General features: G+C 43.4%; 1 protein-coding gene across 7 annotated transcripts in view; it reads right to left on the reverse strand.

Moving 5' to 3' along the window:
• Positions 1–14177: 14177 nt before the first annotated feature.
• Positions 14178–22149, reverse strand: part of ltbp3 (latent transforming growth factor beta binding protein 3) — a 57537-nt gene continuing 49565 nt past the window's right edge. For 6 of the 7 annotated variants that reach the window (XM_056284167.1, XM_056284163.1, XM_056284166.1 and 3 more), the window contains exons 25-29: positions 20207–20335; positions 16932–17093; positions 16728–16817; positions 16439–16567; positions 14178–15491 (exon numbers count right to left, since the gene is read on the reverse strand). In XM_056284167.1, coding sequence (XP_056140142.1) covers positions 15340–15491; positions 16439–16567; positions 16728–16817; positions 16932–17093; positions 20207–20335 — 662 coding nt within the window. In that variant the 3' untranslated portion in view covers positions 14178–15339. The remainder of the gene's footprint in view (positions 15492–16438; positions 16568–16727; positions 16818–16931; positions 17094–20206; positions 20336–22149) is intronic. The other variant, XM_056284168.1, reaches the window with a different exon arrangement.

Raw genomic sequence — 22149 nt, forward strand, 5'->3', positions numbered from 1 at the left:
GGAGTTTATTCACAGTTTAGATATTAGAACCGCACAGGTAGATGTTTTCAATATTTTACATGTTGAATATCAAAATGAGTACAATTTACCCGCTGGCGGATTGGAAAATGTTTTTTAATAAACAGTAACCTACGTCAGTTCTTTGTGCAGAGGCTCCAGCACAGAATTTTGACTACTTACCAAAGACATACTCACCACTGAGGGCACATCTTCATTTGTGATGACGTGAACTCAACCCATGTAGGGATAATTTACTCTAATGAGCCAACTGTTTGAATGCTTTGGTATAATCAGACCCGACTAGAGCCCGCGATGTCTGACTAACTTTAGCTCTACATTAAACTTTTCAGCACACAGGATCCAGAACCGTTTTCTCCAAACACGTGCCACTGAGAATCGTGTGTATGCAGGCTTTCATCCCAAGCAAGCACAGCTCGGTCCGATTCTACTAATCACTTCTCTGGATGAAGGTACGCTACTCAGAGAGATAAGATGGTGTTTGGTTGGGATGAATATGTGCACCCGTATGGTTTGATGCCGTATGGGGGGACAATGCAGTACTAGAAGGATGCTATGCCATAGTATAAAAACAAAAAACAAAACAAAAAACAAATCTTCAGAAAAAAAGTGTTTAGCGTATCAATCTTTTTTTTTTGTGGACCCCCCCCCCCCTTTTCTCCCCAGTTGTATCCAGCCAATTACCCCACTCTTCTGAGCCATCCCAGTCGCTGCTCCACCCCCTCTGCCGATCCGGGGAGGGCTGCAGACTACCACATGTCTCCTCCAATACATGTGGAGTCGCCAGTCGCTTCTTTTCACCTGACAGTGAGGAGTTTCACCAGGGGGACGTAGCGCGTGGGAGGGTCACGCTATTTCCCCCCGAACAGGCGCCCCAACCGACCAGAGAAGGCGCTAGTGCAGTGACCAGGACACATATCCACATCCAGCTTCCCAGCCACAGACATGGCCAACTGTGTTTGTAGGGACGCCCGACCAAGCCGGAGGTAACACGGGGATTTGAACCAGTGATCCCTGTGTTGGTAAGATAACGGAATAGACCGCTTTGCTACTGCCCTAGTGTATCAATCGTTGAGCCTCCACCAAATGCCAGCCTGAGATATCTAGTCCAAATGGGAAACATTTGGTTCAGTAATGAACCCTAATGTTTCGGGATTTGTCATATATCTCTCAAAAAGGAGAATAATTCTGCATGCCAAAAGAGATTCCAAGAACAAAATTAATGTTCACCGTTAATGATTCAGAGAAACACTGGGGGAACATTGGTTAGAATGGCAGAACAGCCAACAGTTAAGTCAAGTCAATGCCAATGCTCATGAAGAAAAAACATGAAGGCTTGTTTCGAGTTTTCCAGTCGTTATGGAATAATGTTCTCTGGTCAAGGGAGTCAAAGTCAAAAGGGGAATATTTTCATTCACCTGGCTCTTGTTACATATTGCACAAGCATTGCATGCCTGAATTTTAAGGCCATACCTTTGGTCACACATGGTGGAAGTGGTATTGTGGTCTGGAAGTGCTTTGTTGCCCCCGGGCCTGCACAACCCATATCTTTGAAGAAAGCAGAGAATCTGCTCTGTATTAAGAGAACTCGGCAGGAGTATGTCAGCGCATCTATCTATGAACTAAAGCTGAAGCCCAGCTGGTTAAGTCAACAAGACAGTGATGAAAAAAACACATAAATAGGCTTAAGTTGGCATCCGAATCATACTAAGTGAACAAGGAATTTAAAGTTTTGTGGTTGCACACTCACTGATCAGAGCTAAACTCCACTTAGACAAGCGGCTCACGCATGAAAACAGGAGACTCACTGGAGAGTCATTCATTCATTATCCAAACCGCTTATCCTCATATTACTCAGGGTCGCGGGGATGCTGGAGCCTTTCCCAGCAGTCATTGGGCAGCAGGCAGGGAGACACCCTGGACAGGCCCCCAGACCATCACAGGGCTACTAATGACCATTGGTGCTATATTCTATCAGCTGATTTCTATTAACAACATATTCTAATGCGTTCCTTTTTTTCTTTTGTGGACTATTTTACTGGTGTGTTGGGTGGGTATTGTTAGATTTTGAGGTAATAATGGCCATGAATTTCAAAGTCGAACCAAAAAGTAGATCACTGGGAACACTTCCCTGCAAGCAGTGCCGTTATGTGTGTGTGTGTGTGTGTGGGGGGGGTGCTGTTCCTTCAAAACCCTAACATCATGTACTCTTCACCGTGCTCAAGTATTCTCAAACCCGTTCTACCTCCACCTCAAAACTCAAAATAGGAAGAAGTGGAGAATAAATTACTTGGAGATGAGACTACTTGGCGATGTGAACCAAATCCTGCCACCCAGAATACATTTTAAATTAAAGGATTTTACTTGATTTTTTTAACTTTTAACTTGGCTTTTTAATTTTTAGTGTCAAAACACGTTTAAGGCACCGCATAAGTAAATATGAAGGGCTTGTGATTTTTACCTCAGATGCAGCCCGGCTTTTGTTAAACTGCTGGCAAGCTGTCTGGTACGCTAATTGAAATTCCTCCTCCACATTTGGTAAGATTGACTTTGTTTGCATATTCAGTGATGCGTCATTACCACCTGTCCCCATCTAAAGCCACATTCATGTTATATTTCCCAGACAAATGTCCCGATATTGTCTGAGCAATGCCCGTTTGACCGATGCTTTGAATCCACTGCACCAAATCTGTCAATACGTATGGCTTCACGGGGTTTGTTTTGGTGCAGGGACCTTTTTTGTATTATATCCATTTTCTTCCCATTTATCAATGTAAAGATTTTTTTTTAAATACTTCTGTCATTCTCCAGTACCAGCGGTGGCCATCACCCTTTCGTAACAACACTGTAAATTGTGGGCGTCCAGGTGGCATGGTGGTCTATTTCGTTGCCTACCAATACGGGGATCACCGGTTCGAATCCCGGTGTTACTACCTCTGGCTTGGTCAGCTGTCCCTACAGACACAATTGGTCATGTCTGCAGGTGGGAAGCCAGATGTGGGTATGTGTCCTGGTCGCTGCACTAGCGCCTCCTCTGGTCGGTCAGGGTGCCTGTTCAGGGGAGAGGGGGAACTGGGGGGAATAGCATGATCCTTCCATGCGCTACATCCCCCTGATGAAACTCCTCACTGTCAGGTGAAAAGAAGTGGTTGGTAACTCCACATGTATCAGAGGCAGCGGTGTCGTAGTGGGAAGGACCTACCAGGACCCAGAAGGGAGAGGGCCCTCGAGAAGCCTGGAATTAAAAGTTTGTTTTGTTTTGCACATTTTTTTTGTTACTAATTAGTGTCATAACTTCCATTAAAATTGGCTCAATACATCGGTTGAAGGACTTAAAAAAAGAGTGGAGGCTCTCTGAGGCCCCTCGCACCCCTTACAAACGGTGCAAAATGTTTTAGTCTGCCCCTCACGAGCATCTCTCAATGCAGCTCATTGAGAACTGTTGCGAGTGACTGCTGATGCAAGTACAAGCACACAGTCATGTCTTTCCCAAAGAACGTAAAATCTGGGTTCCAGAAAAGAAAAGAAAAAAGGAGAGGGAGAGAAAGCAAAATGAGGGGAAACAACTGTTGAGTAATTTCTTCCAAAAGAAAGGTGAGCTAGGAGCTTTTAAAAGGAAGGTGGCTAGCTAACTCTTATGACCACAGCTAGGTAGCAGCTAGCTAGCTAATGCTTAACTCATACTACCTGAACACAGTAGGAGTTATATAGCTAGCTAGCTAGCTAGCTAGTACTGTAACACACGCAGTATCATACATTTATCAGCATCATAGCTACAATGTCATTTGAAATTATATCTATGAACATTACCTAGCTTAACATGAAACACATGGCCCTTATTTTCAGAAACAGCCACAGGGAGTGGAGCAGCAGCAGGTCCCTCACCTCCTGATGATCATGTTACTAAGGATGTGAGACAAGGTGAGCTCATATAGCGGCATTGATAACTAAAAGTCATTCTAAGCAATTATTTGTTAAAACAGATTAATGCACTGTAATTGTAAATAATATGCAGTATGCTAGGACCAAAAAAGTGATGCGTGAGAGACAAAAGAGGAAAGGGGCCCACAGAGACTGCTTATGTATAGGGCCTAGAATTTTGTGCTACACCCCTGATCGGAGGAGGCATGCAGTAGTCTGCAGCCCTCTCCGGATCGGCAAAGGGGGCGGAGCAGCAACCAGGATGGCTTGGAAGAGTGGGGTAGTTGGCCGGATACAATTGGGGAGAAAAAAAGGGGGGGGATAAAAAAAAAACCCTCTAAATTGTTCAAACTGAACATTTTAGCCATGCAAATGTTAGGCTATACCATAAGAATACATGTCATCTAAAATTAAAGTTACCTTAATATAAAACATCAATGTTACTTAGCCATGCTATCTCACTGAGGCAGCCTGACAATGGGTTTAAGACATCTCTGAACAACACAGAAGAAACTTTCGATGTTGCAGTCTTCACCCAACGACCACCAGAACCCAGCGGGTTACTCTACGGTCAGCGTGGCCTACTAAAAGATATTTATACTCTTCCGCCACTTTTTGAGTCATCTCCCAAGGACAGCGGGGCTATTTCTGTTGTGCTTCTGGCTCATTCTAGCTCTCTCTTTTCCCTTGCCACATCTCTCTTGTCTGTCTAAACTGGTTCCTGGAGGTCACCCTGCTGTTCTAGTTTGAAGTTATATAATCATTCGACAGAATGAAACCAGGACAGTCGGGAGCAACGGTGCCACGGCAACGTGACTTACTTAGATGAGAAGATGAGGACCAAGGGTCTGGGTCATAGACTTCCTCATAGGAACACAGCTTTCTGTCTTTTTTTTTTTTTAGATACATCAATTTCTCTATATTTATAAACCGCAGACAGACTGCATGACATGCATTTAATATTTTTGGCACAAATGAGGTTTTTTTTGCAGGCTCATATTACTGTCTTATTCATGTCACTGGAGGGGAGGAGCATTAAAAGGCGTAAAAAAACTAATTCTGGAGAGGAATGAGTTGGTGAACGTCTAGTGGCTAATTAAAAAGCCATGTGTGTATTGAGCACGAGACACAGTAGATGAAAGAATATCAGTCTTCACCACATTATGACAAGTTGTCAAGTATTCTGCAATTTGAATACGAACTGTAACAATGAAGCTCACGCAGACTTAGCGTCTAGCACAGGCATGAATGTTTTAATGTTGAATTTTGAATTCGATTGCCGATGAAATGACCCTGAAAACAAATGGAAAGTGTAGGCAGGGCCTAATGCTCTATACCTGGGATGGGCAACATGATCCAGAAAGGGTCAGTGTGGGTGCGGGCCTTTGTTCCAACCAAGCAATTACACACCTGATTCTATTAGTCAACCAATGGTCTTGTTCCAACCAATGGCGACAGACATGGGCGCAAGTCCATGAGTACTGGGATGGCATCCAGCGCTTTACCTGTGTCCCCATCCACAGGGTTAGTGGTTGTGTCAGGAAGGGCATCCGATGTAAAATTTTGCCTAATCAGTACGCGGATTGACAAGACCATACAAGATCGGTCAAGGCCTGGGTTAACAACAACCACTATCGGTGCTGTGACCTCACAAGGTACCGATGGAAACTATAAAATCCACTGTGGTGACCCCTAAGAAAAAAGTAACAAGTCGAAAGAACAAGAAGTCTTGTTCCAACCAAGCAGTTATACACCTGATTCTATCGGTCAACCAATAGTTTTTGCTAAGGACCTTGATTTGTAGTCTCAGGTGTGTAACTACTTGGCTGGAACAAAGACCTGCACCCATACTGATCCTTTCTGGATCATGCTGCCCATTCCTGCTCTATACTTACTGTGTAATCAATCATGGTGCTGCAAGAACACTCATTCAATAAGACATGTGTGCACAATATCAGATCTAGTATGTGTGTAGAATATACTACTGATAAGTTTTGTGTGGTGTGGGGATCAAAAAGCCAAGATGTCCAATGCAAATGTGATAGATCAAATATACTTCACTCATTAAAAAAAAAATTTTTTTAAATCTCTTTCTTGCACTTTTACTTTAGCACTGGTTTTGCTCTTAGACGCTTGTTTAGATGCACTTATGACCTCTGATGACTAGTAGTTCTCATGATTTTCTATGTTAAATGCACTTATTGTAAGTCGCTTTGGATAAAAGCATCAGCTAAATGACTGTAATGTAATGTAATGTAATGTAATGTAATGTAGATATACTGAGGTGGGGAAGTGGGGAGAATTCTAATGTAGTCCAATCCAGGGACAGACTATTAAAAACATACTGCGGTAAAGCAAAGGCCCTGCTCCAACAGAGTTCAGACGCGTTCACACCTGTCAGCTACGTAACACAGCCACACTCCACTGTTGGTGCAGTGAACCAGGTCCACTGCAACAGCAGCACCACCCGTTGGCTCCATCCGGTCCAGGGATTTGAACCCATTCTGTAATCTTCCCACTACCCTCCATTTCGATTCTGGGGTCAGATGTATGCAACCGTGTCAACAACATTCTGATGATGATATGTTGTGATATTATGGGAATAACTGCATGCATCAATGGATTACAGTGAGTTGGAGTGGATGTGAACTACAATAATCAGGCAGCGCCCTCTTGTGTCAGCTGGAGCCTTCTCTTGTGAGTTATCTCAGTCTGCTTTTTAACAATGGATATATATATTAGGCTACACTGGTTGGAATTGGTGATGTTTAATTATTTACATTTATCAGATTTCAATGTAATTTAAAACTCCCGTTTTCCCCCCAAAATTGAAAAATGATGATATCACTGCTTTCCCCTCTCCATCACACACAGCTGGTGGCACCACACCACCTGTTTCTCAGCTCCTGCTATAGGAACTCTTGGATCTTTGAGCTCACGTCTGACACCATATGCACATTTATTAAGGCAGAGCCTACATACAAACAGCACCTTACATACACCACACACTATTTATTATTAGTACTGCTTTTTTGTTTTGTTATTTAACTGCTATTGTTGCTGCAGTGTTGAGGAGCCGAAACACAAGAATTTTACTCTCTTGTACTTAGAGATGTAACAATAAAGGATCTTGAATCAGCTCCCTGATTTCCAGGTCTCCCTGGATGCTGGTGTCTTGAGGATCTGGGCTCTGCAGGTTTGCCGTTGAGAGCATTGTGGCCACAGATAGGCATCTCTACACCTCAGAGCCCGATGCACTATAAGCTCCAAAGAGACTAATATCAAAGCCAGTTTGAGCAGAATGCTCTCCATCATTTGTGCAGCTAAAGCTGAGGGAGCGCTTGTCTGCAGGCTTTCAGATGTCTTTGGCTTGACTTGATAGGAAACACACCTTCAATAAAACCGATGCCAACAAAACGGCTACAGTGATTTTAGCAATCAACTGGGGCAAGATAAGGGATGTTCTTTAAAAATGTTGACATCTTAACACTTTTGATGTCAAAGTTTATTTATTAGACTCTTGATTGTTGACAGTGAAATCAAATTCTGTTTAAGTGTTTCAAGTCTGTATACGTGAAATCAAATTATTGTATGCCTCAGAACACATGGAATTAATCAAAAGCCTGTCGGTTAAAGTTGAAATTATCAACCTACCATGGACTTGTCAGGGCTGCAGACAAGCACGTTGAACCTTGTTTTGTTAATGACGTCCTCCACAGGCTGGATGGAAGAAGGCAGTATCCCGGAGGCAAGGAGTTGAAATAGTTCCCTCACTTTTGCATCCATGTGGTTCATATCTGCCAAATTTTCATGAAAGCCACTTTATTTGACATTGTATTCTTGCAATGAATTTGTTCTCTGCATTTTACCCATGCTATTGTATAGCAGCAGTGGGCAGCTGCAGTGCCTGGGGACCAACTCCATTCTTCTTTCCATTGCCTTGGTCAGGGGCACAGACAGGAGTGTCAACCCTAACATGCATATCTTTTTGATGTTGGGAGGAAACCAGAGCACCTGGAGGAAACCCATGCAGACACGGGGAGAACATGCAAACATCCATCCATCATCACACAATCCACAGTTCGGACATCAGAATGCTCAAGTCCTCTTGATGTGTCTACAGATGAGAGAGATCCTTCTTGATCTGATCTTTCGTCTCTTCCATCACCTGCACAGACTTGAATTTTCCAGAATGCAAAGTAGAGCAAGGAGAATCCTGCTCCAGGACTGAAATGACCAAGGAGCAGCTGGAGGAAGACTTGTCAAAACTCTGGAAGGTTCCAATGATCACCATGGGAGGAAGCCATGCTGTCCACCCTCAGTTGACCTTGAACATTATTCTCATTCTAAAGGTACATTTGCAAGTAAATCTGAGCTCTTTGGTGCTTTGTCCATACGATTCAAACTGGCCATCACCGCTAGTGATGGCACTGATCTGAAAGATAAGCATTTTTCAACATCTAAACTTGCCTCAACAACTACAAAATACACACTAGCATCTCTCCCCCTATTGTACAAACAGAATAAGATATCCTTCCCTTAATATCCCTTAAATAGCCTTTACTTTAAAGTTTTGGACACCAAGTTTAGATGCTGTTTCAGAGGCTTTGTTACTCTGTCCTAAAAATTACGGAAGTATATCTTCCGTTTAGCGACTTGGAAGACCGGGGTTCTGATGATTTATGCTGCCTTGTCGAAAAATGCTACCATAGTGCAAATTGATAGCAGTCTAACCTTAGCCATAACCCTAACCTCACCTAACCATGCTCAGAACCACTAAGTAGCACGTCTTGATAGGTAGCACATATTGACAGAACACTGGTGTCTTGATGACTTGTGCTGCCTTGTCAAAAAAAATATTGTAGCGAGAATCGATAGCAGTCTAACTATAACCCCAACCCAAACCTCGCCTACCATGCGCAGAATCGCTAAGTAGCACATCTTGTTTGGTGGCACATATTGACAGAACACCAGCCGTCCACCACTGCCAAATCAGCAACACTTTACAGAGACGCCATGCAGTTTTCCTCGGTTTCCTTTTTCACCAGTCCCTGTGTAACCCCTTGTTGACAGCTATCGCTACTATTCCAGTTTTCCTCAAACAGGATCCTGAGTTCTCAGCGGTTGATGTTGAGTTGGCTGAATGTAAATGATAAACCTTAGAATAACAGAAGGTTCAGGACAACAATAACAAAGAAATCACATTTATTCTCTGGTAGGCTATTGTTGTTTTTATATCTTCCCCTCTGTCGATATGTGTCAGAACAGTATTTGCTTATCAAACAACCAAATCCCTCTTATGTTATCGCATCAACATACTGTAACATGCATAGATAAGTAGACACGTTGGTCCTTGACTAACGGGTCGGACCCTTTAGTCGACTGTTTAACGTTGACGCTTGCGGTGTCGCTGTGGCGACGGTCTCCCGGACTGCCCCCCCCCCCCGAATTCGCTACAATACCATCAAAAAGGAATAACCATCTGGAATTGCAAACCAAATACTAGTATACATAATTGAAAAGCTATTGTAACTGGTTATTTTCTTGCCCGGTGCGGGATTCGAAACGAGGTGTACTGCACCACAAGGCGACGTCACTAACCGCTCGGCTAAAGGATCAGACCCGTTAACTACGGACTAACGTGTCTTATTACTAGTTTACACTATCAAATATATGAAGTGAACACCTTACTAAATAACCTTGACCCAATAATGAATTTGTAATATTAGACAAAGTCCTAAATAAAAGTCTCAAAATAAACAGTTCAACTCAGCGCAATGGTGAACTATATTACCAAGCGCTTGGATTTCTGAAAGATACGTTGGTGCACGAAAAACAATGGCGCAAACGCCCAATAGGAACACGTTGAGTGTCTGAATAGTCTCCTCTTACTCACGCGACCACGCAAACGATTCACGAGTGGTCCACGGGGTGGGTAGGTGACGCAACAGGGTAGCGGTGATGAATGTGCCACAAGGTCCGTGCTGATCACGAAGGTCCAGCGGGCGCGGAACGTGTCCTTCCGCCCAGGCAGCGCTAACTAGCTAATTAGCTTCAGCGAAATCCTCTATTCTCCGGTTTCCCTGCACAAAGTAAGGCCGGTGTTTATACACGACGGTCCCCACGACAGTTCTGGCAAAACGTCCACACTTGACAGTTAGACTATACACTTTCACAAAGCTAGCTAAGTTAGAAAACTAAGAAAACGGTAAGCCAAATAGCTAACGTTAAGCTAACTGGCGGTAGGCTAGCCAACTTCCACAGCAAACTGGGGAAGAATGAGTTGCGAAACGTCGAGATGCACAGGACTTGAAGCTGTTACAATACCATACTTGCGCAAATCCTTATTAGTAGTTCAGTCCACAGAATATTACTCGCTTCAACACTAAACTCAATTTCTACCGACAAAACGCTAACTCAGAAAACTCCGCCATGTTCTGGAACACTCCCCCAAAGTGGTCTCTGATTGGCTTAGCTAAGCAGGATATCGAAGCTCACAAACGAATCAAAGAATTATGGCAAATGCACTACTCCACTTGCACGTTGAAACCGCGCAGACTAGAAAATATGTTTTATATATCCTCTACACCTGGATGTTTGCAATCAATCTACATAAGGAGAAAAGTACAGAAAGCAGGCAATTTATGTATATTGAAAAAGGGAGGGTGGCACTTGACAATATGTGTAGTTTGTGTGCAGTGGGCTAGCAAAAGCAATGCCATACGAAAATGTAACCATGACAGGAACACACACAAGAGTCCCCAAAACAATGAAGGGCTTCCTGTCGCGGGGGGATAATAAGGCATTGAGGGAAGGGGTTAGTGGGATAATGTGTTTTTCATATTCTTTAGTTTCATGTTTGTTTTGTTTCTCTTTTATATGTTATGAATACGTATGTCACATTATAAAAGGAATAATTTCATGCATATCAATGAACATTCTTTTTGAATATTTGATTGGATAAAATGGGGGATATGAAAAGGAGTTTTGTGCATAACACATGAGCATTAAATCAACTAGAAGAGTGTGTCTGGTACTAAAATGACACCAGACAGCACCTTCAACAGATACTGTACTCTTCTTATTGCGAAAAAAAGTCATTGCACACACACAATTAACACTCATACAACCATGCATATCCAAACAGATAACTAGCTCTTTCCTTTTCTCTCCAGGCTTCCCTTCAAACATCCCCAGAGAGCTCCAGGTCAGCCTAACTACGGTGTGGAGTCCTGGAGCTCCAGGGTCAGAGCAAGTTAACCTTTTCACAGGATCAATCTAGAAACAGGCCTGGAAAACAACAGGGATTCTTATAATCTTCATATTTTCTTCTTTAGAAACAATGTGATGATTGTGCTTTGAAAAAGAAGAGTGCAACCATTCGACTCCTTCACTCATCTCATCCTTTCTGGGGTTGTGCGTGGGTACCGTCAAGTCATGCTGAGTTTAATTATTGTATATAACCCCCCCATCACAGTTAAATGTACCATGCCCACAGTCAAAACAGGTGGATAACAGATAGGCATGCAATATGGTGCTGTGTGGGCAAAGTATAAATGAAAGAGATATTTGCTTTCCAGGCTGATGACATGGTTAACAGCAGATATCACAAACAGGTGTAATGCTTTGTAACTGCATACTTGTCATGGACTCAGCTGGAGCCCCCAGCAAAGAATAACATGATAGGAAAATTATCATGCAAGGGCTGGAAATGAACAGCAAGAAAATATTTGGGTGGTTATTTTTTAATGGTTTTTAATGGTCATGAAACCTCTGCCTAATGTTATTCTTTACTGATGTCTATATGACCATATTTGCATAATCTAACTGCTTTTTTTGCAAGTGGATCTACCATTTTGTTTCCCTCCATCCAAGCATGGGATGGAACCCATGTATACTCTTTTGGGTCGAGATTGAAGATTAAAGATTTATTTTGGGCAAAGTGTCTTGCCTGCATGGAGACAGCCCACTTTGAATGCTTAATAGAGTTGATAGAGTCTTAGCATATCGCAATACTTCCAGGCTTAACCCCTTCCCGCCCATTATCCATCCATCCATTATCCAAACCGCTTATCCTGCTCTCAGGGTCTCGGGAATGCTGGAGCCTATCCCAGCAGTCACTGGGCGGCAGGTGGGGAGGCACCCTGGACAGGCCGCCAGGCCATCACACAGGGCCGACACACACACACACACACACACACACACACACACACACACACACACACACACACACACACACACACACACACACACACACACACACATTCATACCTAGGGACAATTTAGTACGGCCGATTCACCTGACCTACATGTCTTTGGACTGTGGGAGGAAACCGGAGCCCCCAGAGGAAACCCATGCAGACACGGGGAGAACATGCAAACTCCACACAGAGGACGACCCGGGACGACCCCCAAGGTTGGACTACCCCGGTGCTCGAACCCAGGACCTTCTTGCTGTGAGGCGACCGCACTAACCACTGTGCCACTGTGCCGCCCTGCCCATTATAACATCATAAAATAATTATGATTTTAATCATGATTATTATTAATTAGGCTAGAAAAAGTAAAGAAATCCAAACTTGATTTTGACAGAGGTAGTAGCCTTTGTGGATTGTTGTGTACGGCCCACGAAAATACGAAACTGTAAAGGAAACAGGCCCATGGTTAGACTACAATGAGATTCAACAACCCTGTCAGACAGCTAGACTGATACAGTAGGACGAGAAGCAAAACAACACAGTCAGATGACACATCGGATGACACATCAGGACGACATGCAGAATGAAACAGTCAAATGACAGGGAGGCAACAAGATGACGGAAATACAGTTTAAAGTTGAATAGACATAGACGTGTTTTGTTACGTCAGTCGACATCCTAGACAGTGTGCATGTCGACATAGTGGTGGCACAAATGGAACCTCGTTTATTTTTGAATTTGGGAGATTTCTTTGCTTGCCAAACAGTGATATTGCAGCAATTGGGGCTCAAGATCAATTGATAACATGAAAATGGACAAAGTTGATCAAAGTGGTAATGACTCAGACAGGCGGGGAATTTCGGGGAAACTAGTTTTGTAGGGGGAAGGGGTGAATGCCACAAAGGTGCAACAAACTCATAAAAAGTTTGTTTTATTTCTAACGTTGCCTAAATCTAAACGTGGATAATAAAAGTGCTTAGTGTTAAGCTACTACAACAAGATTTGGCCTTCACCACGAGGCTCTTAAACATTTAAATTTGTCTTTGACAATTAAAAAAAAATAGGATACCGCATTATACCAGAATTACACTTTTGTGCTCAAAATTGATAAAGACTAAACGCCTTGCAATGATGAAAAGTCAAACCGGCCTGAATTTACTTATGAATGACCTCTTTATATAGACGGATTCATAGTACCAGAAAGGTCCGGGTAGCATAGTGGTCTATTCCATTGCCTACTGTAAGCGACGTGGGTGGGTAAAGGAATGAAATCAGTCCAAACACGTTCTGCATCTTTCTCATAACTTTTAGTGAGCTCCGACACAGCAGTACAGCACTCCACTCAATCACGTCCCCAGCTCTCCCCTCTTTTTTCCCCTTCTTCTCTCTCTACCCTCCAACCAGCTCAAGGAACAGCGCCCCCTAGGCGAAAGTCTTGTAAACAAAATATTGAACATATCTATATAAACAGCATAATAAACTTGTCTCTACCATTTCTGCACTTGTGTTTCGCATATCCCATTTTTAACTCTTACACCTACCAACACGGGGATCGCCGGTTCGAATCCCACTATTACCTCCGGCTTGGTCAGGCGTCCCTACAGACACAATTGGCCGTGTCTGCGGGTGGGAAGCCGGATGTGGGTATGTGTCCTGGTCGCTGCACTAGCGCCTCCTCTGGTCGGTCGGGGGGCAGGGGGAACTGGGGGACAGCGTGGTCCTCTCACATGCTACGTCCCCCTGGTGAAACTCCTCACTGTCAGGTGAAAAGAAGCGGCTGGTGACTCCACATGTACCGGAGGAGGTATGTGGTAGTCTGCAGCCCTCCCCGGATCGGCAGAGGGGGTGCAGCAGCGACCGGGACGGCTCAGAAGAGTGGGGTAATTGGACGGGTACAGTTGGGGAGAAAAAGGGGGGGGGGTAAGCATCTTCAGGATTGTAGCTTTAATATCCTTTGGTCCTCTGTGGTAAATTATAACATAATCATAACCATCAATACACACATGCGCACACAAATATATATACACAAACAAACATATCTGAGTGGTTGACATCTGTCTTTTAATCAAAATTATTCTTTCCTCAAAGCGTCTTTGGTTCTGTAAATTAGGCTAATAGACAAAATGCAGCAGTTTAGCCAAGAGCTGTCACATTTTCTTCCTGATCAGTCTGCTACACGAAGCAGACGTTCCCTCTTGAGTCATTGCTTAGCACGATTGCCATAAGTCCACTTAGGTGCATTTGTCAAAATTATACAAAACACTTCCACTTCCAATACTGTATAACAAAAATGCAAAGATAGGTAGGCATCCATTATTCAGACAAGAACCAAGGATATTCTGAAACAACAAACTGTACAAACAAATTCACCAATGCATGGTTTAAAAAAAAAAACACAAAATAGAGACAGACACATCCCAAGTAGAGGATGCACACTCATTCCAGACATTACAGACTTTATTCTAAAGTGAAGATGTCAAAGGGAGGGCCACTAAAAGTGAAAAGTTCACATGGTATTCTCGCCCCAGCATCTAGGTCTAGGACAAGTCCAGTCAGTTTTGTGCAGATGACCAGCTATGAAAGAGCTATCAAACCTTGATCTTGTAAATGTCATAAAAAAAAAAAAACTGAAATTGTCCAAGTAAAGACACATTTTCAGGGTCACAATTCTCTGTGAGATTAGGGCTTCGGGAGGGAGAGGTTCACAAACACGTATTGTGCTATTCTACACGATTAGAACGATGTGCAAATTCCTACATTTGCGGGGAATTACTTTGAAAAGCATCATTAAAATGAACCGAAGCCTTGAGAACAAACATATTAAAATGCAGAATGAAGACCAACATAACACCAACACAACTACAACATCGGACAAAACACCCATATTAAAGTTCATTAACAGTTTTAACAAAACAATAATTACAAAAATGCATAACAAAACAAGCCTATGCCTTGGTCTGTGTAGATTTATTTGTGCAACAAGGAGAAAGGAGTACACAATGATCGGTACATTTCTAATAAGCCGTACAAAATGGTATGGATCCCCCCCCCCCTTCCCCCCAACGAGTGAACAAGTTTTTAGGAACACAGTATACACACAGGCAAATAATTACAAGTTTTAATTGTGAGACAGAGCTGAACCTCGAAGGGGCATGTTTGGGTTTGTCAGACTGACCGGAATTTACAAGGCGAGAGACGGAGGTTATCGAGCTCTGTGACGGACACAAACGTTCGGTCTCCGCGCGGCCACAAAGCCTTGTTTGCAGAAGCACTTGAAGGAGCCGGAGGTGTTGACACACCGAGCGTTCTTGCAGGTGTTGATACGAACTCCTGGCTCAGCGCACTCATCGATATCTGAAAAGACAGAGGGACACCGGTGTGTTCGTGGCTATCACACGGACTCAAGCACATAGTCTGCTAAAAATTACGTTGCACCATGTCAAGTTTATTTGTATAGCCCAAAATTACAAGGTATCGGTGCGTCCAGCTTGTATAGCCTTACACAATTGCATGTTCTATGATATTTCTACACACTGACAAGTTCATGTAGACATTTTTTCATTTCCATTAGTAGCATTTTTCTCTGCCTTTAAAATGAGATGAGCTGAGCGAAGATATATTTTATTGTCCCTATGGTGGAATTTGTGAACAGAAGTTAGACTCACACTACTCGTGCAAATTGACGGCTCAGTGTTTGCAAACAGTGAAGAGACACTGTTAGGATTATGTAATTATGTTGACTATTGTGTATATGTAGGTATGTATGTCATACATGCTTGCCCGCATTACTTTATGCAACACCTGATTACCTATACTGTCTCTATTCATCTTTTTTTTTTGTTGCTTTTTCCCCCTTTTTGTCTCCAATTGTATCCGGCCAATTACCCCACTCTTCTGAGTGGTCCCGGTCGCTGCTCCGCCCCCTCTGCCGATCCGGGGATGGCTGCAGAGTACCATATGCTTCCTCCAATACATGGGAAGGCGCCAGCCGCTTCTTTTCACCTGACAGTGAGGAGTTTCACCCCGAACAGGCACCCCAACCGACCAGAGGAAGAGCTAGTGCAGCGACCAGGACACATACCCACATCCGGCTTTCCACCCGCAGACATGGCCAATTGTGTCTGTAGGGATCAACGGTGTTGGTAGGCAACGGAATAGACCGCTACGCTACCCGGATGCTCCCATCTCTATTCATCTTAATCATAACTTAACATGGAAAGGGAAAAATGAAGTTGTCTGATGATGAAGGAATCAGAAATTTACAAAAAAAAAAATGCATGGATGATGAGAGATAAAATTACCTAAACAACGGGTACGGGAGTGGTCCAGCCTATAACCCGGATTACACTCACACATGGTTCCCAGGTAGGAAGGGACACAACGGCCGTTGGCACAGCTGCATTCATCTGAATCCTCCTCTGAACTGTCACCTTTTGAGCCAGAACAGGTAGGGACAGGGAACGACAGCACGAAGAGGAGTAAGGAAGGGCGAAAAGAAAGAGACAGACGGGAAGATGTTTGGAGTAGGGACAGTGGCCTCTGCTATTTTCTGGCACGTTTGTGAATTGAAAAAATGATCGTAGGTGCTACCTGGGTTGTAGTTGGCAAAAGCTGCCAGGAAATCTAGTTCCCCGTCAGACTCTGTCTCCAGATGCATCTCACACAGACGGCTGAAAATCACTGAAAATAACCAACACAGCACACGCGGTTTCAGGGGACTATAAAATGGACGTATGGGAGGGACATCAGAAACTGTAAGGCCACAGCGAATATTTCAACCACCGATTTTCTCACCAGAGTTTCTCTGTGGACAGGTACGGCACTCAGGCCCCCACCCACGACCATAATGACAGCAGCATTCCGAGTAGGTGACCACCAGGCCGTTTCTGGGCATGCTGCAGATCAAGTCCTCGTCCACCTGTAGAAAACACACGTCCTTATGGGCCGCCGTGCGGTCTGGGAGAAAGACAGGGAAGAAGAATATCCATATAAATGTTCCACTGGCACAACACTTTCCAGTGGGAAGGGATCTTTATTTCTAGTATCTCGACAATTTAAACCCTAATAACCAAACGAGATAAGCGTCTGTCAGATTCCAGTGCAAGAACTCTGTGAGCCAATTAATGGTGTCTATATATATACTTAGCACAAAAAGTAAGGAAATTTGTGTTTGGTAGATTATGTCTTTGTTGTAACAATGCTTCTTGGCAATAAATCTTATACCGTTGGAAAGCCTGTTTATTTCCCTTTTAAATGGGGCCACATTTGTAAGGAACATGCATTTGTGGGATGAGCAGCAGAGCTGAGTATGTGGGTGGCGCCCATGAAAAATTTGCCAAATCTTCTCTGCCAATGCCAAACAGCTTATTTTGCTGTTGCTATTGACTCTTGTTTTGAGCTTCTGGTACCCCAGATGCTGACAGTCAGCTGCCTGATATAAGATTTATTGGCAAGAAGCATTGTTACAACAAAGAAATAATATACCAAACACAAATTTCCTTAACTTTTGTGCCAAGTTTAGTTGTTTTACTGTCACCATTTTAAAAAAAATCTTTTTGGTCCATTTCATAAGAGTTCAGACTGTTTATTCACATTGTTTGAGCTCCCAAAAATAAAAATGAAGAACCAAAGGAATTTAAAATAGTTATAATAATGGACCTCATACTACATTAATGTGCAATCTGTGACAGGTGGCTTGTCAGAAAAGTTAACATTTTCAGCAGTGGGACACAGCAGTGACAGTTTAACTTGCATGGATATGACAGCAAAATGCACAAAAGGTATAAAAACCACAGAAGTATAGTTTCAGGAGAAAACGGTGATGGTCATGTATTAAATCACAAGTACGGCTGTAGAAAACATCCCATCCATTACCCATGCCGTGTTGGTATTTTTCTCAGTTTGTTGCTCTGGCTCCATTAACCTGGTGTGTAGCAAACACTAGTGAGACCTACTTCTAGTCCCTTCATGCAATTGATGATCCCCGTGTAAATAATGGACACAGCAAATAGAAAACAGTATTGAATTGGTATTGAACTGTTCCCCCGTCTGAAACAACTTAGTTAAACCAGAGGCTGGCTGTTTTTATGGGCAGAATCAGACATGAAACGGAGAATCTTTAGAAATATTTGCTACTTGAAGATTCAATCAATATTGTAAAATCACCAAACCACTGTAAGTAACATCCATCCATCCGTTTTCCAAGCTGCTTATCCTAATTAGGGTCGCGGGATGCTGGAGCCTATCTCAGCAGTCACTGGGCGGGAAGGCAGGGAAACACCCTGGACAGGCCACCAGTCCATCGCAGGGCAGACACGTTCACATCTAGGGACAATTTAGTAGGGCCGATTCACCTGGAACTACATGTCTTTGGACTGTGGGAGGAAACCCACGCAGACACGGGAGAACATGCAAACTCCACACAGAGGACGACCCGGGACGACCCCCAAGGTTGGACAACCCCGGGGTTCGAACCCAGGACCTTCGTGATGTGAGGCAACAGCGCTAACCACTGGGCCAATATTAGGATAATTTTCTATTGCCCTCAAATGTAAAGTCATCGCCTAAGCCCTACAGCCATGTCATTCACAATAACACTCATGTCAAAGTAGCTGCTCCGCTGCCCATCTTCATGTACTTTATTATCATCTGACACTCATATCGCCTGGCTCATATGACCTATGACCTACTTACTATTTTATGAGGCGTCCACGATATAGAAGTTGATAAGAAGAGCAATTAATAATTTTTGTAGATTATGGTTACATACATATGAGCAAGCCTATCTAACTGACTGAGAAGTAGATAACCTCCCCTAATGGACGGTAAACCACAACTACTTTTTAAAATTATCCAGTGATTGACATGGTGAAAGAAAACCGACTGCACATGCTGACTTCATGCTCATGTTATAATAACAATAAGGTGTCATTTTACCAAAATAACTCAATAATATGGTAACTAATTTCTTATTGACAGATGTGAAATGCTCCCCTGACTTTTTTCGCCCCAACTGTATCCGGCCAATTACCCCACTCTTCCGAGCCGTCCCGGTCGCTGCTCTACCCCCTCTGCCAATCCAGGGAGGGCTGCAGACTACCACATGCCTCCTCCCATACATGTGGAGTCGCCAGCCGCTTCTTTTCACCTGACAGTGAGGAGTTTCACCAGGGGGACGTAGCGCGTGGGAGGATCACACTATTCCCCCCAGTTCCCCCTCCCCCTCGAACAGGCACCCCGACTGACCAGAGGAGGTGCTAGTGCAGTGACCAGGACACATACCCACATCCGGCTTCCCACCTGCAGACACGGCCAATTGTGTGTGTAGGGACGCCCAACCAAGCTAGAGGTAACACGGGGACTTGAACCGGGGATCCCCGTGTTGGTAGGCAACGGAATAGACCGCCACGCCACTCGGACGACCCCCGACTGAAGTTTAACAGATAGTAGCAATTATTTGCATGCCATCTCATGAAAAATGGCGGTGCACTAGCATTGTAAAGTCTTCAGTATAGTGGACACTTAACAAGATCATATGGGTGTTGTATACCGTCTCCTATATTGACTGCGGGGCTTGATGTGTGTGTGTAGAGCTGAGAGTTTTCGTCAACATCAATACAGCTTTCAAAAGCTGAGTTATGCAAACTATACATTTGACCTGACCTAAAGGTAAAAAACAATGTTATCATTTGTCATCGTATGTACATACTAACATCTATCAATAATACACACTTGAAGAGAGAAAAACATGAAAAAGAAACATGCAGAGAAGTTGCCAGAATAAATACATTTTCTCACACTGGGTGTAATTTCTTATTGCTGTGCATGTATGAATGCATACACACAGTACATCAGAGATCATATCGCTATCTCATTAGGGATGGGAACTGTTTTAAAAAGCAGGTAAGAGGGAAACGTTTATATACACATAAAGCCAGCACTGGCCAGATGGGACACAAATAGGGTGGGGTTGAAAAAAGAGTGACATGAGTGGCAGATGTCAAGATAAGCCAAAACTCATTATGATCGGTCAGGCCCGGCTGAGCTGACACCTAGAGGATTTTACCCACCGTCATAGACGCACTGTTTGAGCGCTGCACTGAAGGTGAGGGGCTGGTTGCAAATACAGTGAAAGGAGCCTGGCGTATTCACACACCTCCCATTCTTACAGTACGAGGGGTCCTGGCACTCATTCACATCTGCAAAGGGCACCATAGACACTGGTTACATTATAAGCATCTGCTTGGGGTCAGCTCTCTGCTATGACCCATAAGCTGTGGGCAGATGTATATATGCATGGCACTAGCTTTCTGAGGGCATGCAGATAGTTAAGAGTGGCACAGGCCACTACAAAGTTGAAGATTCATGTTATTTATTTCTTCTGACAGCAAGGAGATAAATATTGAGCAGTGTTTATGATTAGCTGTGACCTAACCATATGACCTGACACCTGCCAGGTAGGCAAACAACGGAGGGGAAGAATATGTGCCAGGTTGCATAAAATATCAGCAAAAATATCAGCCTTAAACATCTTATTTCCCTTGCCTTGTGTGTTTTTAGGGGACTACTTAAGTCAAAAGTTTTTGTTTAACAATAAGTTGAGCCTTAAACACCACATTGGGTCCCACGTTGTCATGCAACCATACACTGCGCTATCGTAATAAAGACGCTGTTTAAAGTATCAGGGTTGATCGCACTGGCAGGCCAACGATGGGATTTTCATGGGCATATTGTTTAATCAGAGCATCCTTGAGGAGATGATACTGCCATGAGGTGAGTTTGTATTAGCTGTTAGTAGGACGTTGTGCTTGCTTTTTGTCTGAATTTTGGTTGTGAGTTGCACTGCAACTGGTCCAAAGCAATGACAACATCCCGATGGCTCAATTCTTCACCAGAGATTACAGTGCATGATAAAAATCATACAATTATGACTACTTAAGAACTCCCCCCATGTCTTAGCTTCTTTGGCTAGTGTCATAGAAATATGCTAGCTATCTGGTAGAAAGTCAGCTTAGAGGAAACATAACGGTACCAACTCTGATCAGCAAAGCAGTGAGTAACCGGTTGTTATTCTTTAATTCTTTTTGCATTGCTCTTTCCCTTTGTTTTATTTTATTTTATCTTGGGGTTTGGATAAAACCAATACTAACCAAGGCAGTCACAAGACTTTGTTATCTTGTGTACCCACAAACTACACAAAGGCATTGGAGTTTAAACTATGCAATGCATGTTCAAAATAGAAACACAGACGTGTGTGCCTTTTTTTAACAATCCTCCAAACCCACCCCATCTTGGACATTACAGGACTGATCAAATCTATACTTAGGTGTTATATCAAGTTTGAGCCAACCCACTGGATTAAAGAATAAGGCTTTGGCCAGTTTTAGTTTGTTTTGTTTTTCATGGCAGGGTACACAGTCCCCTCTCCTCTTGCACTTTCACTCAGCAGTTTAACCTCCAGAGGAGAAAGTAAAGAAGGAGATGGCTCGGGGAATGACGGCAGCGAAAGCTCTGGCAAGATTCATTCCTAGGTCTCTGCAGCAGCACGGTGCTCAACCTCTCAATAATCCGCGGCTACGGGTTCGTCTGAAACGCCGTCACAAACATGGCCTGTCCTTGACATAGTTACCAAGTTTAATGCCGAATGGACATTAGGTCATACAGCTATGAGCATTTTATAGGCAGGGACTTTTTAAAGACCAGTGTCAGAGACTATTCATGCAGTTAGGCTTCTTAGACCAATGCATGCCGCCTCAAAAACATGTCCCAACTTTGGTCAAAATAGGTAAAAACTGCAATGTTCCAATGTTCTAAGTTTGTAAAGGATTAAACGCATGAATTGCGATCTAAACTTTAAAATTCAAACCATTACCCATCATGAATAAATTATCCCATCACCGCTGGAGCCAGTCCTGATAGCGGCACATCTTTCTCCTCAACAACAGATGTGTTTTTATGGTACTATCAGGGGAAACCTAACAGGCTGTGTCAACATAATGATGGTTAATACACT

This window comes from Lampris incognitus, chromosome 8 (assembly GCF_029633865.1).
Source record: "Lampris incognitus isolate fLamInc1 chromosome 8, fLamInc1.hap2, whole genome shotgun sequence".
Lineage (NCBI taxonomy): Eukaryota > Metazoa > Chordata > Actinopteri > Lampriformes > Lampridae > Lampris > Lampris incognitus.